General features: G+C 37.3%; 1 protein-coding gene across 3 annotated transcripts; it reads right to left on the reverse strand.

Annotated features, from left to right (window-relative positions):
- Positions 1–2,701: 2,701 nt before the first annotated feature.
- Positions 2,702–20,425, reverse strand: LOC137190741 (HEPACAM family member 2-like). 3 transcript variants are annotated; one of them, XM_067600313.1, is made up of 6 exons: positions 20,026–20,425; positions 17,553–17,924; positions 16,061–16,342; positions 15,365–15,449; positions 5,015–5,073; positions 2,702–2,851 (listed from the first exon to the last, which is right to left on the reverse strand). In XM_067600313.1, exons 1-6 carry the CDS (start codon positions 20,156–20,158, stop codon positions 2,826–2,828), a joined length of 957 nt encoding a protein of 318 aa, XP_067456414.1. In that variant the 5' UTR covers positions 20,159–20,425; the 3' UTR covers positions 2,702–2,825. The 3 variants fall into 3 exon arrangements, with proteins under 3 accessions (XP_067456414.1, XP_067456413.1, XP_067456416.1); XM_067600312.1 differs by lacking the exons at positions 15,365–15,449; positions 16,061–16,342 and adding exons at positions 6,021–6,105; positions 6,717–7,001 and having other exon boundaries at positions 20,026–20,411; XM_067600315.1 differs by lacking the exons at positions 15,365–15,449; positions 16,061–16,342; positions 17,553–17,924; positions 20,026–20,425 and adding exons at positions 6,021–6,105; positions 6,717–7,001; positions 8,180–8,551; positions 8,777–9,128.
- Between the last annotated feature and the right edge of the window lie 6,166 nt (positions 20,426–26,591).

The following is a 26,591-nucleotide window of genomic DNA, read 5'->3' on the forward strand; positions in this document are numbered from 1 at the left end:
AATTATGATTTTCAATGTAAGATTTGGCCAAAGTAACAGGATTTATGAGGAGATTTCACAAGAAGAGTACTTAAACATTATCCTCTCCAACTGAGAGGAGAATGTGGAGGCTGGTCCATAGAGGCAGAGGAGGTTGATCCTCCTCTATTTTTTGAGAGGCAAGAGGGAGATCAAAATATAAAAAAGAATATTTGGTTGAAATTAACCATTACCAAATCTCAGTATTATTTACAACATATTTTTTCTCTCTCACAAAATGATGCTCCAAGGGAGGACGGCCTCCCTAACCAATCAACAACCAGAATGCAATATTGACATGGAGTTGGTCCAATGATAGTTTCCAGAATTCATCGTCAATTCTCTCCACTGTAAGGCAGAGTAGCAGCAGTAGATAGGTCCTTGCATTAGCCAACGCAACAGCTGGCTTGTTGTAGCAGCCTGAAGGACTCTTTATACATCCACGGAAGGACTGTTAAGGACTGTTGTTAAGCTAATGGGAGAAATGATCTGGACTGTGCAGCGCAGCAGCAGCAGGACACCGCCAGGGAGCAGCTGGAGAGGGAAGCAACCAGAGAAACAACCAGGAGAGTTAGCTTGTTTGTCATTGTTGCTAATGATATCAGACTGGTTAAGCAGCAGCCATAAAGTTCTGTTAACTAACAAACAAGGTGACCAACAGCCACAAATGGATGTTATGACATGAATACTTCATCTCCATGATAGAAAGAAGAAGACATCAGATAACGTGAGTCAGATACAGCTTCTCTCTCTCTGTCTCTTTGGTCGCTAATTTCATCTCTGATCGTTAAATGTCTCTTTGTGTGGCTGTTGTGTGAATTTATCTCCTTAACAATAATGCAGCAGAGATATATATAATGTGTTGTGACTAGTTTGCTTGTTGAAGCTACAGTGAGCTGTCTGGACTCACTCATTCATGTGGAATTGATCCCGTTTTTAATTGAGTGGTTGTTCAATCACCTGTTGATGTGATTAGTGAATGAGTGCAGGAGGTCTGGCTGCTTGCTTCTGACAGTATCTTTAGTTCGTTTTTAAGCTGAGCCGTATATTGAGTAATAAGCTTAAAGTAACTAGAATAACAAGTGTTAACTAATGGTGTAACTGATCGTAGTTGATCCATGATCCGTTCAGATCGCCCCCCCACGGTTCGGCAGGCATATGCGGCAACCGCAGATTAATTGCAAAATTTAATGTCTCATTTAAGACAAAGTAAACAAACTGCTGTAAGTACAAGTCATGAGCATTTCATCAGGTGGGGGACAATGATATAGTTTGATGCGGTTTGTTGTAAGATTCCATGTTGGTTTTCCTCCTGTCCTCCCCAATTTTTTGAGTCACCAGCCGCCACTGGTGTGGGGGTTGAGTGCAGCTCATTTTTGTAGGATACAAAGAAGAAAGGCCTATATACATACAGTACATTATATACAAACTTTGTGATAAATGAAGTTTGGTGTTATTATCATTTATTTTACAATAATTATAGGTCTTATATTTATAATTCAGTAGTGGGGATGACCTATGAGGGGAAGTGAAAAAATGGAGTGAGGGTGACAGTTTAGTGATAAAGTGCTGTAGAAAAATACCATCAAAACTAAAATTTGTAGCTCTGTACTCCAGTTTTTCCTTTATTAGGGCCCGAGCACCTAGCGGCTCACTCACACTCTCCATTCAAATATATGAGTATTTTTCTGCAGTTACTTATTGTCTCTACACACCTGACAGTACACAGTCAGGTGTAAGTCTTTACCTTTCTAAAAATAGACTTGATGAAAATTAGGAAATTAATTTGTTTTACACACAAACTCATCAAGAATTTTCAATTTACTAATTGAAATTCAAGTGAATGGGCCAAAAACTTGCTTAATTTTGATGACACAGGTTTGAGCAAGACAGACAGACAAATTCTCATCCTCACACTGTTGAGTTTTGATGTTTTGCCATTACAGAGGAAATTGCTCTAACTTTAGTTCAAATGCTCCAGACAGATTTTGTTGTCAACAAAGTCTGAGTATTAAAAAATCCTGCATAAATTTTATCCATGTAAATTCATAATAAATTCAAATAAATAACAGAAAACCATAAAATCCCGGAAGTTGTGGAAGACATCTTTCACAGTTTTCTGAAGTTTTATTGGTCAAGCAAGTGATGGATGAATCAAGAAGATAATCAGCAGATTAATTGATAATGAAAATAATCTTTAATTGCAGCTCTACATATTTGTGTGAAATCCCAAAAAACATGTTTAGATTTAGTAATAATATAAATATTTATTAATAATAAAAATTCAGGCCATTTTTTGAGACCTATTTCCAGACCAAAACACAGAAAACGATTCAGTATGTAACTTTATTAATCACACAAGTCCAACTGCAGCTGCTACATAAATGTGAAATTAAATAAATAAAATAAATAAATAAATTGAGTGAAACAGACTCCATATTTTTATGATGGCAATGTTACATCAAATACAAATATTCTGAATATCTTAATGACCCAAAGCTGATAAATGAAGACAACAAAGAGTCTGATGGACAGTAAACAATATCTGGACACCATTAAAAACAGAATGATTCTTCATGTGAAAGCAGCTGGACAGATAGATACAGTTCTTCTATACAGATATATAGAACATATCATATTAGAGCAGATATGTTATTATTCAGATGATAACGTCAGTCTGCCCTCGTGTCACAGCTGAAGTCTGCAGGCTGAAACAGGAAGCAGAGCTCAAACAGCACAGATGAGATGAAGAAGAGAAAAAGGGAAAGCAGCCACAGCAGATCGAAGCTGATGATGAAGACCAGCAGTCAAACTGTAGAAATCTCACAGATCACTGTGGAGGACAAAAAAGTGACATTTTAATTACAAACACAATCTGAAACAACATCCTGATGATTTCTCTGTTCTTACAATCGGACCAGCAGAAGATCTGAAAATGTAGTTTGTCCTGAGAGTGGAGCTGGAGGAAAGATCATTTCTTTTTGTTAAAAGTATTATTATAAACATGTGAAGATAGGACTGAAAAATATGGCATGAGGTTTATTAAAATACATCAGCTGATATATGAAGTCCAACTGAAGTCACATTTAATGGTCCCTCTTTGCAGTCAAAAATCATGTCAACATCATGTGTTCTTTTAAATGTACTGTTAATAGTCTAGTATCATTAGAATGAAGAAAAATATCAGAAATGTGCATGTTGGTGTCTGTGTTTGATTGACAGCAGCTGGGGGGGGACGTGTCGGTATCTGTGTTTTATTGACAGCAGCTGGGGGGGTGTTGGTGTCTGTGTTTGAATGACAGCAGCTGGGGGGAGCGTGTCGGTGTCTGTGTTTGATTGACAGCAGGTGGGGGGAGGGGGGGGGGCGTGTCAGTCAGTTTAATTTCAGTTGGACTTAAAAAATGACATGAAGAAAAAATCTGTTTCATAAATAAATTATACAGAAATAAACAAAAATCGACATAGTATTAGACATAATATACAGAGTAGTTTAATGAACAAGTGGATCAATAAAATCTAAAGAGTTCATCTTCTAGGGAGCAGGTATGAAGTCTGTCCTACACCTTAAATGATGCAATTTACTTTTGTTAAAAGCTTTAAAAGATTTTGTGTCCGTCAATATTCAGACCAGAGCTGCAACTAACGGTTATTTTTATTATTGATTAATCTTTTAATCAAAGAAATGTTAAAAAATAGTAGAAAAGGAGCCTATAGTGATGTGTTCAATTAGCTTGTTTTGTCTGACTATCAGTCCAAAACATTAAGATATTCAATTTACTGTCATACATGACAAATAAAAACAATAAATCATCACATCTGAGAAGCTGGAACTAAAGAACGTTTGGCTTTTTCTTTCGATCGACTAATCACTGCAGATTTAAACTCAGACTTCTGCTGGTGTCTAATGACTGATGTGATTTTTTTAACCTTTGACAGAGTTGCAGCAGAGGATGAGGACATGAAGCAGGTTCCTGTTTTCTGCTGTTTTTTCTGTTATTTGAGTTTACAAAATTGTCACTTCCTCATTTAAATGCAGCTAGAGTTCCCTACTAGGGATGTGCAGAGAGCCCAGTATTTGTATTTGTATCTGTATTTGCTGAGGCAGTTAAATTATCTGTATTTTTATTTGTATTCGAATAAAAGTGGAAAGAGACTTTAAAATCCTGTTTTTGTATTTATTACACTTTTAATTTTAGAAAATTAAAGTGTTACAATAAGTGTTCATGAATAAACTACCTTATGAAGGACGACGTCCCCACACCGGGTCTCTAACTGGAGTCTCCCAGATCATAGACGACTGCGCTGACTACTGAGATAAAACGCAGACAGACCTCTACCTATTTATACACCCATAACACAGAGACAGCACACTGTGTAACATGAAGGGAAGAACTTCAAATGCGATTATTGTTTTGCACTTTTCATTTATTGCCTATTCTTTACAACCTAACTTTGTGGAAAGGAGAAGGGGAACAACAGGTTATGGAGAGTCTCTTGAGAGCACTTCACTTGTGTCAGTAACTCAGCTTTATCTCTGGGGAACACCCCCAACTCCAGGACTGATGTCTAAATTAGGAAATGTGCGTCATGTAGCAGGTGGATGTGACTCCCCTCACTGAGACCTGCTGATAGACGTCACAGCGGAGCAGAGGAGAGACACTGAGATAGTGATGTAACTGACCTGCACGCTGGTATTTGACATGTTTTTTTTTTCTTCTGGAAAGCAAATAATTTAAAAAATATTTGTATTAAACAAATATTTGTAAAAAAAAAAAAAACACTATTTGTGCTTTGCCAAATTACGTATTTGTATGCGGGCTCACCCGTATTCCAGCAGAGTATCTGCTATTCAAACATTATTTGTTTTTACATAAAGAAGTGAGAGTGACAGAAACAATCTGTTCTCCACCAGCTTCTGCTGTTTTTAACAGGATGTGATGGAGGTTGAATGTTAAATGTAACGTTTTAAAAGTTTGTTTGATTATCGGTGACTCACCTCCACGGTCACACGTCTCTGAGTTCTCTGCTGCTGCTGCTTTCTTGCAAACACATGTCCTGTAAAGAAAGATTTAAAAACATTGAGAAGTCCAAAAAAAACTCTAAGATATTAATTTACTCAAAAAAGTTCACGATCATGGGGCAGCCAAGCGGTTAAAGGACACATATTCTGCACATTTCTGAGTGTATATTTATATTCTGGGGCTCTACTGGAATATCTTTGCATGATTTCCAGTTAAAAACTGATTATTTATCTTCTACTGGTCCTTTATGCAGCCCCTCAGTTCAGCCTCTGTCTGAAACAGACCGTTTTAGCTCCTGTCTCTTTAAGGCCCCGCCTCCTGATGAGCCCACTCTGTTCTGATTGGTCAGCTTCAGGAAGCTTCCTCCAGCTACGTAAACAAACTATAGTGGCAGGATTTCACTTCTTTTTCTCCTTCTTTACTCCAAATGTCAACTTCTCAAATCCATCCAAACATGTTGAAGCTGAACAACACATGGAAACACCTTAGCAACTACCTTAGCAATAAATGCTACAGAACAGACGGCTGTTTATGGGCATATGCAACGAGCTGACGTCAGCTCATCAGCAAGGTAGAAAAAAACATTGCAAACGAAGCGTTAAGAGCAGGTTGAAACCCTGACTTTCGACTTGCAGGCAGCATCTCTACATATGTTCAACTCAAGTTTTAGAAGTTTGATCATGTTTAACATCTGACATCTTCCCTTTCTATATCCACCTTCAGGTGGATATAGAAAGGGAAGAGCAAAGGACTGAGAACGGATCCCTGAGGTACTCCATGAATGAAATGTTAGGTGGAGGATTTACAGTCCGCAACAGTCAAACAAAAGGTTGTTTCAGAGAGACAGAAATAAAACTAATGTAAAACAATACCTGACAGGTCTATCTAAAGATGGAATAACCATGGAAACGTTCTCATATGGTGATGTTTTGAGACTGATGTACTGAGTAATGATTACAGAGAGAGGAAGGTGACAGTTACCTTTTGATGATGATGGCTGTCACTATGACGATGAGCACAGTGTGCAGCGTGAACAGAACCACACGAACAATCAGCAGTTTCGTGACTGTAAAACAGATCAAACGTTTCTGAGACGTTTTTAAAGAAATGTCCAAACTGAACTGATCAAACATCTCTGTGATCATTATCTAGTTTATCTGTATTATGACATCATGGTTCAGTTTCAATCATATCACATGATGTTTATCTGTAGATCAGATCAGATCAGACACCTGCAGGTTAAACTGAGCTAATAAACACTTTTAGTGCTGACTGACTCTAACAGACTGGAGGAAACAAAGGTTATGATATTGTAACCCTGGTTCTATAAGCACAGACCTTCTACTGGACTATATGAGTACTAGTTCTCCTCCAATCATACGCACGCATTCACTCACTGAAATTTGCATGTGTGTAGCCTGCTAATCAGGACCGTGTCCCAAAAAGTATTTAAGACATCAGGGATGTATAAAGCTGCAGAATGAACACTGTATACAGACACCTGAGCAGAGAAGCTAAATTGGTCCGTTGATGATGTAACAACATATTTCAACATTGTTTGTTGGTACCTGTCAGTACCTGTCAGTACCTGTCGGTCAGCACTTGTCTGTTTAAAGTGTTTACAGACGCAGTTTGTTGAGTTTCTGACAGCTCAAAGATAAAACTGATCTAACAAACCTTCATCTTTCTCCTTCTCCTCTGCCTCCTCCACACGCACGGCGTACGGCGGGGAGATTGTCTTGGTATTGATTTTCAGACCACAGGTGTAGTTCCCAGAATCCTTTGCAGTCAGCGGGCCGAGCTGGAGGGCGGGGCCAGACTGTGGGAGGGCGCTGCCATCTTTGAACCAGGTGACCTCCAGCTGGTGGAAGGTGCAGGTTGTTGTGCAGCTCAGTGTGACATTTTGATTCCGGCGCAGCTCTCCGGCATCACTGGAGCTCTTTATTGTCATTCTGAGCGGTTCTAAAGTAAAAAAGTATTTTAGTTTCTCTCTGTGACCACAGATGATTATTACTGGAGGCAGCAGCAGTCAACATGATGTTATTATCAGTACATGCAGCAGACATGTTAAAAGTTTAAAGGCAGTGACAGTAATGTACAAGAATCAAACTACACAGGTTTGCTTCAGTATTCAGGAACATCATGTAAGAACATTTCTTCTCCTGAAGCTCTTCATACATCTCTGGTTTCAGCCTGATGAACATCTGAGCTGAACGTTCCTGACATTTCATCCTAAAATGTGCACATAAAGCAACATGAGGTCTACAGTAGGTGATGTTACACAACATGAGACTGGACAGACCAGCAGAAACAGCCTGAGGCACAAACATCTGGCTGCATGATGATGAACAGAAGTTTGTTTTACCAGAAACTGGAACGTCACAAATTCTCCTCAATCACTTGTACTTGATTTTTATTTTTCAATCTGAGAGAAGTTCACATCGTCACTTCTTAGATGTGAGGATTTGCTGTTTTTCTTCAACATGTATAAAAGGTTCTGCACATTATAAATTATATTTTTTCACTATTTTGTAACATTTCATTGACCAAATGTTTAATAGATTAATTAAGAAAATAATCGTTAGTTGCAGCTCTAAAACTAAGTTGTAAAAATGTTTTTAAGCTCATTAGATTTATTTTTTATTATTTACCAGAACAAGACAAATCAACACAAACATCCTGTTCACTGCACAAACAGAAACAACAACAAACAAACAAATAAAAAAAACAAGCAGAGAAATGTTAACTAATAACAACAGGACATCCCCTCTATACTTCCTGGAGCTGCTTGTTACACTAGTTTTGATTTTCAAAAAGTTTCTCAGAGTGAACTTCCAGTCATGAATTGTTGGAGGTTTGATTTCCAAAACTTTAACTTTTTGCACATCAAAGAAGAGAAAATGATCATCCAGCCCAACAGATGCTTTATCTGCTCTAAACTATAGTTGTGAATACAAAGTGAAGGAGATAAAGACATACGACACTAATATTTCTCCATATCAAGCCGTAACTTTTGAACCTTCTAACAGTCCCAGAAAGCACAGAGCAGGAAACTGTCCTGGTTTTAGGACTACAAACTCTAAATCTGATTCATCTTAATAAGTAATACTTGTGTTATTATTAGCATGTGAAGCTCTTACCAGTGACTCTGACTCTCACTCCTGACACCCCAGTATAATGTCCTCTAGGGTTGTCAGCTTCCATTCTGAAGCGGAAGGTTGCGTCGTCCATCATCTGAATGTCTCTGATCTGTAAAGTGCAGTTTCCCGTCATGTCTCCCAGGTATTGGTAACGAGAGTTGGGCATCATTGACCTGCTGTCATACACAGACGGGGTGGTTCCACTACAGATTTCATGTTTCACACACCAGAGGACTCTGACGATCCGCAGTGGAACTTCTTTTCCATTCTGATTGAAGGACTTCACTGGTGTGAAGGTGCAGGGGAGGGTAACAGTCGACCCTTTCACAGCACAAACAGGAGGTGGATAGTTTACACCTACACCAGCAACAGCTGCAGAAAAACACAACAGAGTGAAGACAGATGAGTTCAGGAAAATGTAAACTGAACAATAACTTTAATTTGACAACAGTGATGGAAAATACAAAGTTCTGGATTTGATGATTTTGATGTGAAAAACAGAAACTGTGTTTGGACAGAAATATAAATATGTGATGTTTTAGAAAACGCCAACAACAGTAATTATATATATATAAATATATACAATTCATTTCTTACCAGCCAGAAACAGCATGAAGCTCCAGGGAATCTTTTTGTCCCAAACTGCCATCCTTACTTCTTTATAAGTCAATTTAACTTTTTCCTTGTTATATCAGCAGCAATAACAGCAGCAATAACAGCGCTGACTGACCATCAAACTGACAGAAATAACATCACACTTCCTCCTTTTTATCTGTTTGTTTTCACCAGTTTCTCAACATTTCCTGTCATGTTGACGCCTCTGATCAGAAACATATCTGTGATGTCACGCAGAGGTGCTGTAACAGTGTTGTCCAATCGTAGCTCAGCAGACGTACCTGTGCATGGCAGCTCACTGAAGACAGACTGATTGAGAACTTGAAGTGTGGAAATGATGTTAATTGCCAATTTACTAATAAACATAAAAAATAAATATATAAATAGAAATAATAGAAATATATAATAATATAACAGCTTCATCACCTATAAAACAAACATGTTGTGTTTGTGTCAGTCAGACAGTCATTAATGGACTTTTCTTTATTCCTTTTCCTCCTTTCACAACATAGTTTCAGTAAACAGGTAATAAGATGTTAATAAGTATAAGTGGCTGCTTCAGTTATATCACACTGGAAGAGATCTGAGGCAGCAGCCAGAAACACAAGATAACAGACTTTAGCTTCCTGCTGTTTAGTCTACAGATCCCATGTATTAAGACTTATAAAAATACTCTACTGGCAACAATAATGTGTGTCTGATATGGTTTTTTCACAAAAAGAGTACTTTAAAATCTGTTCCTTCTCTCTCATCAAAGACTCCAGAATCTCTGAATATGTAAATATTGTTCATTTTTAAAGTTTTCCTGCTGGACACAAGATGTCTTTTATTTTTCTTTTTTTACTGTCCACCATTTTTATTTTATTTTATTTTATTTATTTATTTTGTGAGTGTCCGAATTCACAGTGTGCAAATGTACGAGTGTAGTGTGTAAGTGTATAAATCTATAAATGTATGAATGTGGTGTATAAATGTAGTGTATATAAATAGGGAAATTTGTGTTTGGTAGATTATTTTTTTGTTGTAACAATGCTTCTTGGCAATAAATCTTTTACTGTTGGAAAGCCTGTTTATTTCCCTTTTAAATGGTGCCACATTTGTAAGGAACATGCATTTGTGGGATGCATGGCAGAATAAGCTGTTTGGCAGAGAATATTTGGCAAATTTTTCATGGGCGCAACCCACACACTCAGCTCTGCTGCTCATCCCACAAATGCACGTGAAAAGAATGTGGGACGATGGTAAACACACACACACACACTTTTTGGCCTCCACACCTCTGATATGAATCCGGCCGCTCTGGTATAAATGTAGTGTGTAAATGTAAAAAAGCTAAAGAGGTTGTAAACCACTGGTTTCATGTTTAACAATGTGTTGTATTTTAAAAGCTTGTTATATTATCCATTGTGTCAAACAAAGAGTCATAACTCTATTGATCCATGTATTCCTATAGCTCTCAGTAGTAATGACTTTATGAGCTTTTTTAATGATAAAATTCTAACTATTAGAGACAAAATGAACCACCTCCTGCCCTAGACAGGCACCAATTTCTCCCAAAACACAGGTACCTTAGAAACAGCTGTAAATCCTGACATATATTTGGACTGTTTTTCTCCAGTCGACTTTTCTGAACTAACTTCAATGATTTGTTCAGCTAAACCATCAACCTGTCTCTTAGACCCCATCCCAACTAGGCTGCTTAAGGAAGCCTTACCCTTAGTTAGCACTTCTTTACTAGATATGATCAATCTGTCTTTAGTAACAGGCTATGTACCACAGTCCTTTAAAGTAGCTGTAATTAAACCTCTTCTTAAGAAGCCTACTCTTGATTCAGGCATTTCAGCCATTTATAGACCTATATCTAACCTTCCCTTTCTCTCTAAGATCCTTTAGAAAGCAGTCTCTAATCAGTTATGTGACTTTCTACATAACAATAGTTTATTTAAGGATTTTCAGTCAGGATTTAGAAGCATCATAGCACAGAGACAGCACTGGTGAAAGTCACAAATGACCTCCTAACTGCATCGGACAAAAGATTTCTCTCTGTACTTGTCCTGTTAGATCTTAGTGCTGCATTCGACACAATTGACCATCAAATCCTTTTGCAGAGACTGGAACATTTAACTGGCATTAAAGGAACTGCATTAAGCTGGTTTAAGTCCTATTTATCAGTCCGATTTCAGTTTGTACATGTTAATGATGAATCCTCCATGAAGGCAAGAGTTAGACACGGAGTTCCACAAGGTTCTGTACTTGGACCGATACTATTCACCTTGTATATGCTTCCATTCGGTAATATTATTTGGAAACACTCCATAAATTTTCATTGTTATGCAGATGACACCCAATTATATTTATCAATGAAGCCTGATGAAACCAATCAGTTAAACAAACTCCAAGCATGCCTTAACGACATAAAGACCTGGATGATCTGCAATTTTCTACTACTAAATTCAGATAAAACTGAAGTGATTGTGCTTGGCCCTAAACACCTTAGAAACACATTATCTAATGATATAGCTACTCTGGATGGCATTACCCTGGCCTCCAGCACCACTGGGAGTTATCTTTGATCAAGATATGTCCTTTAACCCCCACATAGCTCATAATACTGTATTATCCCACTAGAACACTGCGCTCCCAGTATGCAGCTTACTGGTGGTTCCTACAGTCTTTAAAAGTGGAATGGGAGGCAGAGCCTTCAGCTATCAGACTCCTCTCTTGTGGAACCATCTTCCAGATTCGGTCCGGGGTGCAGACACCCTCTCTATGTTTAAGAGTAGGCTTAAAACTTTCCTTTTTGATAAAGCTTATAGTTAGGGCCGACCAGGCTCGCCTTGGATCAGCCCTTAGTTATGCTGCTATAGGCCTAGACTGCTGGGGGACTTCCCATGATGCACTGAGCTCCTCTCTCCTCCTCCTCCTCTCCATCTGTATGCATTCATGTAACATCAATGCATGTCACTAACTTTGCTTCTTCCCCAGAGTTTTTTGTGCTTTCTCATCTCGAAGGAAACCCTGGGTTGTAGGCCGAGCCTTTGAGGTCCTTCACAGTCCTGTTGGCATCCTTCCCTGGCTGCTGCTGTTGCTGTTGCTGCTGTTGTTGTTATTGTTATGATTGTTGTTTATCTGTGAAGTTTCACATACTTACTGATTAGCTCAACAATGCAAACCAAAGATGTATAGTAATAAAACACCATCACTAAATACAGTTGACTATCTACTAGATAAAAACAAACAAGTTTGTAAAAACACAGATTTTGTAGTCCACAAAGTCTGAGTGTTAAAAACTCCTGCATAACTTTTATCCATGTAAATTAATTTCATATATATGTATAACAGAAAACCACAAAAATCTAAATATGTCCCCTCTAATTGCTGCTTTTTCTTCTTTTACATTTTACTAAACTGGATATCTTTGGGTTTTGGAAGCTGATTGGACAAAACAACAGTGATGACATCACCTCGGATCCCAGAAGTTGTGGAAGACATCTTTCACAGTTTTCTGAAGTTTTATTGGTCAAGCAAGTAATGGATTAATCAAGAAGATAATCAGCAGATTAATCGATAATGAAAATAATCTTTAATTGCAGCTCTACATGTTTGTGTGAAATCCCAAAGAACATGTTTAGATTCAGTAATAACGAAAATTCAGGCCATTTTTTGAGACCTATTTTCAACAAAACACAGAAAACGATTCAGTACGTAACTTTATTAACCACACAAGTCCAACTGCAGCTGCTAAATAAATGTGAAATCAAATAAGAAATAAATTGAGTGAAACAGACTCCATATTTTTATGATAGCAATGTGTCTTCAAATACAAATATTGTGAATATCTTAATGAGCCAAAGCTGATAAATGAAGACAACAAAGAGTCTGATGGACAGTAAACAATATAGATCAGATAGATACAGTTCTTCTATACAGAATATATCATATTAGAGCAGATATGTTATTATTCAGATGATAACGTCAGTCTGCCCTCGTGTCACAGCTGAAGTCTGCAGGCTGAAACAGGAAGCAGAGCTCAAACAGCACAGATGAGATGAAGAAGAGAAAAAGGGAAAGCAGCCACAGCGGATCAAAGCTGATGATGAAGACTAGCAATCAGACTGTAGAAATCTCACAGATCACTGTGGAGGAGAAAACAGTGACATTTTAATTACAAACACAATCTGAAACAACATCCTGATGATTTCTCTGTTCTTACAGTCGGACCAGCAGAAGATCTGAAAATGTAGTTTGTCCTGAGAGTGGAGCTGGAGGAAAGATCTTTCAAAAATCATGTCAACATCATGTGTCAACATAATTTTTTTTAATGTATTGTTAATAGTTTTGTATCACTACAATGAAGAAAAATATCAGAAATGCGTGTATCAGTGTCTATGTTTGATTGACAGCAGCTAGAGGGACGTGTCGGTGTCTGTGTTTGATTGACAGCAGCTGGGGGGATGTGTCGGTGTCTGTGTTTGATTGACAGAAGCTGGGGGGACGTGTCGGTGTCTGTGTTTGAATGACAGCAGCTGGGGGAGCGTGTCAGTGTCTGTGTTTGTGTTTGATTGACAGCAGCTGGGGGGTTGTTGGTGTCTGCGTTTGATTGACAGCAGCTGGGGGAGCATGTTGGTGTCGGTGTTTGGTTGACAGCAGCTGGGGGGACGTGTCGGTGTCTGTGTTTGATTGACAGCAGCTGGGGATATGTGTCGGTGTCTGTGTTTGATTGACAGCAGCTGGGGAGTTGTTGGTGTCTGTGTTGGATTGACAGCAGCTGGGGTTATGTGTTGGTGTCTGTGTTTGATTGACAGCAGCTGGGGTTATGTGTTGGTGTCTGTGTTTGATTGACAGCAGTTGTTTAATGTGCTGCAGCTGAGCAGCTAGTTAGCTATCTAGCTGCTAACTGACATTAGCGGTGCACTAATGTGGGTTGTTGTTCAGAGTCTGTGGCTCTTGTGATGTGTAGCAGGATGCGATCAGGCTCAGTGTGACCATCTGCTCTGCTGATGATAGAACGACACGTCATCGCTTTGCAGAGACTTGATCTGCTGTATAGAAACAAGGACTCCAGCTAAGCGGATGATGGAACAGTATTTAATCTAAATAATGTAAAACTAGGGGGCACCATCATGAAACCAAAGAATTTAAAATATAAATTTTTCCCTATTGGTATTTGATTTTTTCTAATAGGAGAACACAGGACGAGTGATTGACAGAGCAGATATGTTGCTGTAGCAGACCAAAAAAAAGTCAGTTTAATTTCAGTTGGACTTAAAAAATGGCATGAAGAAAAAATCTGTTTCATAAATAAATTATACAGAAATAAACAAAAATCGACATAGTATTAGACATAATATACAGAGTAGTTTAATGAACGAGTGGATCATTAAAATCTAAAGAGTTCATCTTCCAGGGAGCAGGTATGAAGTCTGTCCTACACATTAAATGATGCAGTTTACTTTTGTTAAAAGCTTTAAAAGATTTTGTGTCCGTCAATATTCAGACCAGAGCTGCAACTAATCTTTTACTCAATGTAATGTTAAAAAATAGTAGAAAAGGAGCCTACAGTGATGTGTTCAATTAGCTTGTATTGTCTGACTATCAGTCCAAAACATTAAGATATTCAATTTACTGTCATACATGACAAATAAAAACAATAAATCATCACATCTGAGAAGCTGGAGCTAAAGAAAGTTTGGCTTTTTCTTTCGATCGACTAATCACTGCAGATTTAAACTCAGACTTCTGCTGGTGTCTAATGACTGATGTGATTTTTTAACCTTTGACAGAGACAACAAAGAGAGCTGCAGCAGAGGATGAGGACATGAAGGATGTTATGACATTGTCTGATATGAAGCAGGTTCCTGTTTTCTGTTGTTTTTTCTGTTTTTTTGAGTTTACAAAATTGTTACTTCCTCATTTAAATGCAGCTGTAGTTCCCTACATCAGAGTAGCTGCCATTCGAACATTAATTAGTTTTTACATAAAGAGGTGAGAGTGACAGAAACAATCTGTTCTCCGTCAGCTGCTGCTGTTTTTAACAGGATGTGATGGAGGTTAAATGTTAAATGTAATGTGTTAAAAGTTTGATGTGATTGTCTGTGACTCACCTCCACCTTCACACGTCTCTCAGTTCTCTGTAAAGAAAGATGTAAAAACATTGAGAAGTCCAAAAAAACTCTAAGATATTAATTTACTCAAAAAAGTTTACGATAATGGGGCAGCCAAGGTGCACAGAGAAGGGAAAGATGTCAAAGAGATGAGAACTCCAGCAACACTTGTAGTATTATTCAAATCAAGTTATCTATATGCCACCTTCAGGTGGGAAGAGCAAAGGACCGAGAACGGATCCCTGAGGTACTCCATGAATGAAATGTTAGGTGGAGGATTTACAGTCCGCTACAGTCAAACAAAAGGTTGTTTCAGAGATAAAAACTGATGATGATAAAACTAATGTAAAACAATACCTGACAGGTCTATCTAAAGATGGAATAACCATGGAAACGTTCTCATATGGTGATGTTTTGAGACTGATGTACTGAGTTATGATTACAGAGAGAGGAAGGTGACAGTTACCTTTTAATGATGATGGCTGTCGCTATGACGATGAGCACAGTGAGCAGGATGAACAGAACCACACGAACAATCAGCAGTTTCGTGCCTGTAAAACAGATCAAACGTTTCTGAGACGTTTTTTAAAGAAATGTCCAAACTGAACTGATCAAACATCTCTGTGATCATTATCTAGTTTATCTGTATTATGACATCATAGTTCAGTTTCAATCATATCACATGATGTTTATCTGCAGATCAGATCAGATCAGACTCCTGCAGGTTAAACTGAGCTAATAAACACTTTTAGTGCTGACTGACTCTAACAGACTGGAGGAAACAAAGGTTACGATATTGTAACCCTGGTTCTATAAACAGACCTTCTACTGGACTACATGGGTACTAGTTCTCCTCCAATCATACGCACGTATTCACCCACTGAAATTTGCATGTGTGTAGCCTGCTAATCAGGACCGTGTCCCAAAAAGTATTTAAGACATCAGGGATGTATAAAGCTGCAGAATGAACACTGTATACAGACACCTGAGCAGAGAAGCTAAATTGGTCCGTTGATGATGTAACAACAATATTTCAACATTGTTTGTTGGTACCTGTCAGTACCTGTCAGTACCTGTCGGTCAGCACTTGTCCGTTTAAAGTGTTTACAGACGCAGTTTGTTGAGTTTCTGACAGCTCAAAGATAAAACTGATCTAACAAACCTTCATCTTTCTCCTTCTCCTCTGCCTCCTTCACACGCACGGCGTACAGTGGGGAGATTTTCTTGGTTTTCAGACCACAGGTGTAGTTCCCAGAATCCTCTGCAGTCAGCGGGCCGAGCTGGAGGGCGGGGCCAGACTGTGGGAGGGCGCTGCCATCTTTGAACCAGGTGACCTCCAGCTGGTGGAAGGTGCAGAATGATGTTGTGCAGCTCAGTGTGACTTTTTGATTCTGGCGCAGCTCTCCGGCATCACTGGAGCTCTTTATTCTCATTCTGACCGGTTCTAAAGTAAAAAAGTATTTTAGTTTCTCTCTGTGACCACAGATGATTATTACTGGAGGCAGCAGCAGTCAACATGATGTTATTATCAGTACATGCAGCAGACATGTTAAAAGTTTAAAGACAGTGACAGTAATGTACAAGAATCAAACTACACAGGTTTGCTTCAGTATTCAGGAACATCATGTAAGAACATTTCTTCTCCTGAAGCTCTTCATACATCTCTGGTTTCAGCCTGATGAACATCTGAGCTGAACGTTCCTGACATTTCATCCTAAAATGTGCACATAAGCAACATGAGGTCTACAGTAGGTGATGTTACACAACATGAGACTGGACAGACCAGCAGAAACAGCCTGAGGCACAAACATCTGGCTGCATGATGATGAACAGAAGTTTGTTTTACCAAAAACTGGAACGTCACAAATTCTCCTCAATCACTCGTACTTGATTTTTATTTTTCAATCTGAGAGAAGTTCACATCGTCACTTCTTAGATGTGAGGATTTGCTGTTTTTCTTCGACATGTGTAAAAGGTTCTGCACATTATAAATTATATTTCTTCACTATTTTGTAACATTTCATTGACCAAATGTTTAATAGATTAATTAAGAAAATAGTCGTTAGTTGCAGCTCTAAAACTAAGTTGTAAAAATGTTTTTAAGCTCATTAGAATTATTTTTTATTATTTACCAGAACAAGACAAATCAACACAAACATCCTGTTCACTGCAAAAACAGAAACAACAACAAACAAACAAATAAAAAAAACATACAAAATAAACAAGCAGAGAAACGTTACTAATAACAACAACAACAACAACAAGTCCCACAGGACACCCCCTCTATACTTCCTGGAGCTGCTTGTTACACTAGTTTTCATTTTTAAAAAGTTTCTCAGAGTGAACTTCCAGTCATGAATTGTTGGAGGTTTGATTTCCAAAACTTTAACTTTTTGCACATCAAAGAAGAGAAAATGATCATCCAGCCCAACAGATGCTTTATCTGCTCTAAACTATAGTTGTGAATACAAAGTGAAGGAGATAAAGACATACGACACTAATATTTCTCCATATCAAGCCATAACTTTTGAACCTTCTAACAGTCCCAGAAAGCACAGAGCAGGAAACTGTCCTGGTTTTAGGACTACAAACTCTAAATCTGATTCATCTTAATAAGTAATACTTGTGTTATTATTAGCATGTGAAGCTCTTACCAGTGACTGTGACTCTCACTCCTGACACCCCAGTAAAATGTCCTCTAGGGTTGTCAGCTTCCATTCTGAAGTAGAAGGTTGCGTCGTCCATCATCTGAATGTCTCTGATCTGTAAAGTGCAGTTTCCCGTCATGTCTCCCAGGTATTGGTAACGAGAGTTGGGCATCATTGACCTGCTGTCATACACAGTTGGGGTGGTCCCATGACAGATTTCATGGTTCACACACCAGAGGACTCTGACGATCCGCAGTGGAACTTCTTTCCCATTCTGAATGAAGGACTTCAGTGGTGTGAAGGTGCAGGGGAGGGTAACAGTCGACCGTTTCACAGCACAAACAGGATGTGGATACTTTACAAGTTCACCAGCAACACCTGCAGAAAAACACAACAGAGTGAAGACAGATGAGTTCAGGAAAATGTAAACTGAACAATAACTTTAATTTGACAACAGTGATCAGTTATGACATAACTAATCAGTTATGTGACTTTCTACATAACAATAGTTTATTTGAGGATTTTCAGTCAGGATTTAGAGCGCATCATAGCACAGAGACAGCACTGGTGAAAGTCACAAATGACCTCCTAACTGCATCGGACAAAGGATTTGTCTCTATACTTGTCCTGTTAGATCTTAGTGCTGCATTCGACACAATTGACCATCAAATCCTTTTGCAGAGACTGGAACATTTAATTGGCATTAAAGGAACTGCATTAAGCTGGTTTAAGTCCTATTTATCAGACTGATTTCAGTTTGTACATGTTAATGATGAATCCTCCGTGAAGGCAAAAGTTAGACACGGAGTTCCACAAGGTTCTGTACTTGGACCAATACTATTCACCTTGTATATGCTTCCTTTAGGTAATATTATTAGGAAACACTCCATAAATTTTCATTGTTACGCAGATGACACCCAATTATATTTATCAGTGAAGCCAGATGAACCCAATCAGTTAAACAAACTCCAAACATGCCTTAACGACATAAAGACCTGGATGACCTGCAATTTTCTACTACTAAATTCAGATAAAACTGAAGTTATTGTGCTTGGCCCTAAACACCTTAGAAACACATTATCTAATGATAAAGCTGCTCTGGATGGCATTACCCTGGCCTCCAGCACCACCGTAAGGAATCTGGGAGTTATCTTTGATCAGGATATGTCCTTTAACTCCCACATAAATCAAATCTCAAGGACTGCTTTTTTTCACTTACGTAATATCACAAAAATCAGGCACATCCTGTCCCTAAACGATGCAGAAAAACTAGTTCACACATTTGTTACTTCTAGGCTGGATTATTGCAATTCCTTATTATCAGGCTGCCCTAACAAGTCTCTAAAGACTCTCCAACTGGTCCAGAATGCAGCTGCACGTGTTCTGACTAAAACTAGAAAAAGAGATCACATTTCTCCCATTTTAGCTTCACTACATTGGCTTCCTGTTAAATTTAGAATAGAATTTAAAATCCTTCTCCTAACTTACAAAGCCCTTAATGGTCAGGCACCATCATATCTTGAAGAGCTCATAATACTGTATTATCCCACTAGAACACTGCGCTCCCAGTATGCAGGCTTACTGGTGGTCCCTACAGTCTTTAAAAGTAGAATGGGAGGCAGAGCCTTCAGCTATCAGGCTCCTCTTCTATGGAACCATCTACCGGATTCAGTCCGGGGTGCAGACACCCTCTCTATGTTTAAGAGTAGGCTTAAAACTTTCCTTTTTGATAAAGCTTATAGTTAGGGCCGACCAGGCTCGCCTTGGATCAGCCCTTAGTTATGCTGCTATAGGCCTAGACTGCTGGGGGACTTCCCATGATGCACTGAGCTCCTCTCTCCTCCTCCTCCTCTCCATCTGTATGCATTCATGTAACATCAATGCATATCACTAACTTTGCTTCTTCCCCGGAGTTTTTTGTGCTTTCTCATCTCACAGGAAAAGCTGAGTCCCGGGCCGAACCTTTGCGGTCCTTCACAGTCCTGATGGCGTCCTTCCCTGGCTGTTGCTGCTCGTGCTTGTTGTTGTTGTTGTTGTGATTTTTTTCTTCTGTCCCCCCTCCCCCTTTCCCTCTCTCTTTCTCTCTCTCAACCCAACCGGTCAAAGCAGATGGCCGCCCACCAAGAGCCGGGGTCTGCTTGAGGTTTCTACCCGTTAAAGGGGAGTTTTTCCTTACCGCTGTCGCCAAGTGCTGCTCATGGGGGAATTGTTGGGTCTCTGTATATTAAAGAGTACGGTCTGGACCTGCTCTATGTGAAAAGTGCCTTGAGATGACTTCTGTTGTGATATGGCGCTATATAAATAAAAATTGATAGATTGATTGATTGATTGAGTGATGGAAAATACAAAGTTCTTGATTTGATGATTTTGATGTGAAAAACAGAAACTGTGTTTGGACAGAAATATAAATATGTGATGTTTTAGAAAACGCCAACAACAGTAATTATATATATATAAATATATACAATTCATTTCTTACCAGCCAGAAACAGCATGAAGCTCCAGGGAATCTTTTTGTCCCAAACTGCCATCCTTACTTCTTTATAAGTCAATTTAACTTTTTCCTCGTTATATCTGATCAAACAGCAGCAGTAACAGCGCTGACTGACCATCAAACTGACAGAAATAACATCACACTTCCTCCCTTTTATATGTTTGTTTTCACCAGTTTCGCATCATTTCCTGTCATGTTGACGCCTCCGATCAGAAACAGGATAGAGCTGTAATGGAGAGCATCATCCTGATCGCCTTAGTGACATGAAATGAATCATTTTGCATCTGTTTTTTCCTTTATTGAGTTTGTGAGTATTAACTTCTCCCCTGAACAGTGTTGTCCAATCGTAGCTCAGCAGACGTACCTGTGCATGGCAGCTCACTGAAGACAGACTGATTGAGAACTTTAAGTGTGGAAATGATGTTAATTGCCAATTTACTAATAAACATAAAAAATAAATATATAAATATAAATAATATAAATATATAATAATATAACAGCTTCATCACCTATAAAACAAACATGTTGTGTTTGTGTCAGTCAGACAGTCGTTAATGGACTTTTCTTTATTCCTTTTCCTCCTTTCACAACATAGTTTCAGTAAACAGGTAATAAGATGTTAATAAGTATAAGTGGCTGCTTCAGTTATATCACACTGGAAGAGATCTGAGGCAGCAGCCAGAAACACAAGATAACAGACTTTAGCTTCCTGCTGTTTAGTCTACAGATCCCTCCAGACATGTATTAAGACTTATAAAAATACTCTACTGGCAACAATAATGTGTGTCTGACATGTTTAGTACTTTAAAATCCTTGAAATGGCATCTATCCTCTCCCTCATCAAAAACTCCAGAATCTCTGAATATGTAAATATTGTTCATTTCTAAAGTTTTCCTGCTGGACACAAGATGTCATTATATTTACTGTCCACTGTTTTGTTTGTTTGTTTGCTTGTTTATAAATGTATATATATATGTATATATATATGTGTGTGTGTGTGTATATATGTGTGTGTGTGTATATATATATATATATATATAAACTGCTTCAAACTGAATCACATGCAGGTTTAGTCACTTCCTTCCAAGTCAGTCAACTTGAACTTCCACAGAATGAATGATGAAACTGACAGATGACCAAATATAGAAAAGAGTTACTGACAGCAGCCACACACACACACACACACACACACACACACACACACACACACACACACACACACACACACACACAGACACACACACACATACACACACACTCTCTCTCTCTCTCTTTTTGGCCTCTGCACCTCTGAAGTGAATCCGGCCCCTCTGGTATAAATGTGGTGTGTAAATGTGAAAAAGCTAAAAAAGATTGGAAACCACTGGTTTCATCTTTAACAATGTGTTGTATTTTAAAAGCTTGTTATATTATCCATTGTGTCAAATCTTCATCTGAAAAGTACTTCCACCTGCAGCTCAACAAGGAAACACTGTCTGAGGAAACACAAAGAGGGAATTTGATGCTAAAAAGACTGTAAATGTGTCAGATATTCACTTGATATGAATAACTCAGACTGCTGAAGCTGAATAGAAGCTTCACACAGACTTTTAAATGACTGTGTGGACACACTGTGGATTTTATCCTCCATCACTTCCATTGAAAGCACATTTGAAGGATCTTTAATATCCAGTATGAACAGGAGGAATGATTACAGACACCTGACTGCTGGTTTATAGACACATTGTGAACTCATCCTTTAAATAAATGAATAAACAGTCATGATGACATCAGCTTTATTCAGTTATTTCTGGTTGGATTTGTGTAAATTACAGTTTATAGAAACAGATCTGGAGAATATTTGTTCATCAGTTTTTGTAATTGAGTTCATTCTCTAGTTGTGAGTTACTTTTTTTTTTTTTTTACTTTTTAGCAGATTTTATTGTTTATATATTTTATGTTTTCACAATGTTTATGTTTGTTTGACATTTCATAACCTTTTATATGGAAACATGCAGCTGGTCCTCAGGTGAAACAGCTTCAGTGGATTAAAGACAACAGACGTCACACTGAACACTGAACTGTCTCACCTGTGTTTCAGAAATCCTCTCGTCCAATCAGAGGGCTTCACGGCCCACTGCGCGCCTCCTGAGTCATGGCTGGTGAACATCGATTTGGCTAAATCACAAAATGAATCTCTTGGCTGTTAATATGTTCTCTGTTATTTTTTCAATTTTTTTTCAAAAATAAACATATGCAGACCACAAACACAGGCATGTAAGGCAAAGCAAGTTTATTTGTGTAGCACATTTCAACAACAAGGCAATTCAAAGTGCTTTACATAAAGCATAAAAGTCATCGAGACAGAACATAAAAGCAACGAAAGTAAAAAGACATTTAAATAGAATCAAAAAGGGTTAAATTTGGAAATAAAAAGAAGCTAAAAAAGAATAAGACAGATAAAACAAGAGAATAAAAGTTACAAAGTTGCATCTGAATCAGCTGCAGCTGTCTGATGGATATTTTAGGGAGACCTGTGAAGACAGCGTTACAGTAGTCAAATCTACTGAAGATAAATGCAGGAGACAGAAGTCCTTTAATTCTTGATATATTCTTCAGGTCATAGTAGGCTGACTTGTAGGAGCCTGTAGTTCAATGTATACAAAGTAATCACAATTAGAATTGCAATAAGCTCTAAAAATCTTTTTTTAAAAATTTGCATCACAAATACATTGTTTCATGTTTAAGAAAGTAATTTCCTAAAACAGCAAATAAAACAAACAAACAGGAAATAGTGCATTTGTTGGGGACTATTTTCAGCGGTGGATGAATCTACATTCGGAGCTGTAGTGAGTGTTTCTGGCAGCAGGACGGTGTTTGTGGGAGTTTCATGGTGATGAAGAACATTTAAGTGTTTTTAATAGTTTTTGGACAACAAGAGGAAGAAGCTAAATCGCAGCACTCGTCAGTGAATCAGCTCATTGTTGGTTTGACTCTGCAAGAAGAAAATTATAAAATACCAGACTTCAAATGTTTCTGACAGTAACATCAGCTACTGCAGGCTGTAATATTCTCCTCTAACATCTCTGTGACGTCACATGATGCCTTTCCTTTAGAAAGATGGTTTTTACCATCTAACTTCATGTCAAATCATTCCCTCTTTATTTCTGTCTCAGCTGATGGATTCATGTTTTGTGTAAGATGTAAAAAAAAAAGTTAAAAAAGAAAAAAAACACTTATCGTCAAATAATGGTAAAAAAAAAAACTTCAGTTATTCTACAAAGAATTTTTTTAAAAATACAGATATTTACTGTAGACATTATCTGCATTTTTACAGTCCAACTGTTGTAAAATAAAAACAAAAAAAATATATAAAATATTGCTAGAATAAATGTATCAATGTGCACAAAAAAATGAAAAACTTTGCAGAAATACCTTAAAATTACCTAATTTAAATAAAGGCTTGTTTTATTTAGTATTCTTTTGTAAATTCATGGAATTATCCATGAATCAAATCCAATCAAAGCGCAGATTTCCAGATGTAAAACACAAAAAAATTACATAAAATTATATTCAAATTATCCTTCAGAGTTTTAGGCTTTAATTGTATGTGATTGTCTTATCTATTTACAGTAAATTCCTGGTAAATACTGGTTTTATACTGTACAAAAAATAGGATCATGTGAAAATGGCATACAAAAACATAATTTCAATAATCATTACTTCATATAAACATTATTTGAAAGTAATTACAAGAAACTGTCTACAGACTTTTCCAATTAATGTATGAGATTTACTGTATATAAATAGTATTTGACAGTAATTACAAGCAACTATCCAACATATCCGTCTGACACTCTTCTTCAGAGGGATATTTCTTATATATTGTGTGTGGAATTCTGAAAGGAAGTGGGTTTCTTTCAATCTGTCCTATAAACAGATTCACCTATTTCCATGGCCAAGGACAGTTCAATAAATATTTGTCAGAGGTTGGGGACTCAAGTCTCATGACTTGACGCGAGTCGCAAATTTGAGGACTCCCGACTTGGTTGACTAACACTTATAAGACTCGACTTCACTTTGGCTTGAGGCAGATGACTCGAAAAGACTTGACAGTTTTTATTTAGCTGAATCGCCTGTTTGCATTATTGTAGATATTTAGCATGAACAGCTAACGTTTTGAGACATGAAAGGGTGTCTTCTAGTGAAGTGTGCGCAACCCAGGCTTTGAAGACAGTGTCTAGCAAGACCTAGAAAACAATGCAAGACAGGATTGAGCTCAAAGCTTCTTGAAAGCATTTTCCCATACCTGCACTGATTTTCTCTCAAGCTTAATATTATCAGACCGTTTCTGATTCAGACAAGACAGCTTATGAATTGACAGCTTTTCATGACAGAGCTTCACTGTTCTATATGCAGTCCCTCACTAGTTCAAAGTTAATGTAACTCAACCACAGCAGAATGGTCTCTTTCTCTTTAATCAACTGTGTATTTTTCCTTGATGATGCTTGATGTTTGAACAATTCCAGTGTTCTAAATGAATGGCTGCATTAGTCTACACAATCAACAGCAGAAAAAAGTAATCATCAGATAGAATACTATGTTTCATTGTGCAAGCGCCAAATGCAGGTAGATTTTCCATTTGGTGAGTAAATATACCAAAGTAGTCATGTGTTGCAGACAGAGACTCAGGCTGTAGTATAACTAGCAGTTTTTTTATCTGCTCACTTTACAACCACAACAAAGCAGAATGTGTAACTTACAGTACATCAGCATATTTTTGCTGCTGTTAAAACCCACAAGCTTTGTGCTAACTACTGCAACTGGAGGAAGTTCCTCTTCTTCTACTACTTCTGCTTCAAAACTCTCACCTTATGCAAAGGCACAACCTGATGGCAGAATGGCAGAAGTCATACAACACATCCACACACATTAATACTGCATAAAATACAAAATTATGAACCCTAGATCCTGGAAAACATGTTAGATCAGATTATTTATATTTGTTCAAATAGTTAATTAATGTGAAGTTAATTCATAAAGTTAATCAACCTGCATGATGTTCTTTAGTTTTATGTTGACATAAATTGTCAGCAAATTGTAGTTGATTTCTGAAACATAAAATGTACCTGTATACTAGGCTTGGGCGATGTCTACAGAATTACATTGTAAAGCAAGCAGTAAAAGGTACTTTTATGATATATTCTGGTTATTAAACATCTTGAAATCTCATACAGCTCAAATGGGGATCTGTATTGAATGGATTGCACAATATTATAAAATGTCAGTAGAAATATATATATATTTATTCAGTGTCAAAGTTGATATAAAGGTACTTTTACATAGACCTTCTGGTTTTTGTACATTCAGAACTCCATATATTAATGTGAAATGTCTGTAGATATATTGGGGAGTTGCTTGCAATTACTGTCACATAATGTTTATATAAAGTAAACCCTATACATTAATGGGAAAAGCCTGTAATATATTGGAGAGTTGATTTTAATTACTGTCAAAAATGTTTATATAATGTATACTCCATACATTTACGGGAAAAGCCTGAGTTAACCTCATACATTAATGGGGAAATGTATGTAGATATATTTGATAGTTGCTTTTAAATACTATCAAATAATCTTAGTAAAGTAATGATTATTAAAATTATGTTTTTGTAAACTATTATCCCATGATCTTATTTGTTTGTACAGTATAAAACCAACATTTACCAGGGATCTGCTGTAAATAGATTGGATAATCACATAAAATAAAAGCTTAAAGCTCTCAAGATACCATTAATGGGTGTTAAAGGAGGGTAATTTGAATGTAATCTTACATAATTTTTCTGCGTTTTACATCAAGAAATCTGTACTTTGATGGGGAGTTCTTGTGGATGGATTGGATAATCCTATGAATTTACCAAAGATTACTGTATGAAAACAAGAGTCTTCATTTAAATTAGGTAATTTTAAAGTAGTTCTGCAATCTTTTTCATTTTTTGTGCAGATATATACATTTGTTTAACATTCTAGCAATGTTTTATAATGAGATTTTCTTTTTATTTTATAATGGTTGGACTGTAAAAATGTAGGCAATGTCCAAAGTAAATATCCATATTTTTAAAATAAATCTCTGTAGAATAACTAAAGGTTTTTTTTACTGTTATTTGACGGTAAGTGTTTGGCAACTTTTGCTGCCAGACTTTTTATGATTTTTTTACGATTTTTAAATTTTTTTTACAGTGTATAAGTACATGGTAACAACAGGGAGCGGGCTGTATTATGTTCTCCTGTCCTTACTTGGCTGTTTGGTTCTGTTACCTTTCATGTCACAATCTAACAACATGCAACGTGTCATTAACAACACACCGGATCAACTCTTTGAACAGACAATGAGAAAACATTATTGAACATGATTAAATAGAATATGTTTCATTTATAACTTCTTAACTATATAAACTACTATTATACAATATAAATATTCTATATAAATTGTACTATATAAAACTTAACAAAAACTATATATAAAACTATATATAAAACTTAAACAACAAAATAACTCTTAACTAATCTATC

Source organism: Thunnus thynnus, chromosome 10 (assembly GCF_963924715.1).
Source record: "Thunnus thynnus chromosome 10, fThuThy2.1, whole genome shotgun sequence".
Taxonomy (NCBI): Eukaryota; Metazoa; Chordata; class Actinopteri; order Scombriformes; family Scombridae; genus Thunnus; species Thunnus thynnus.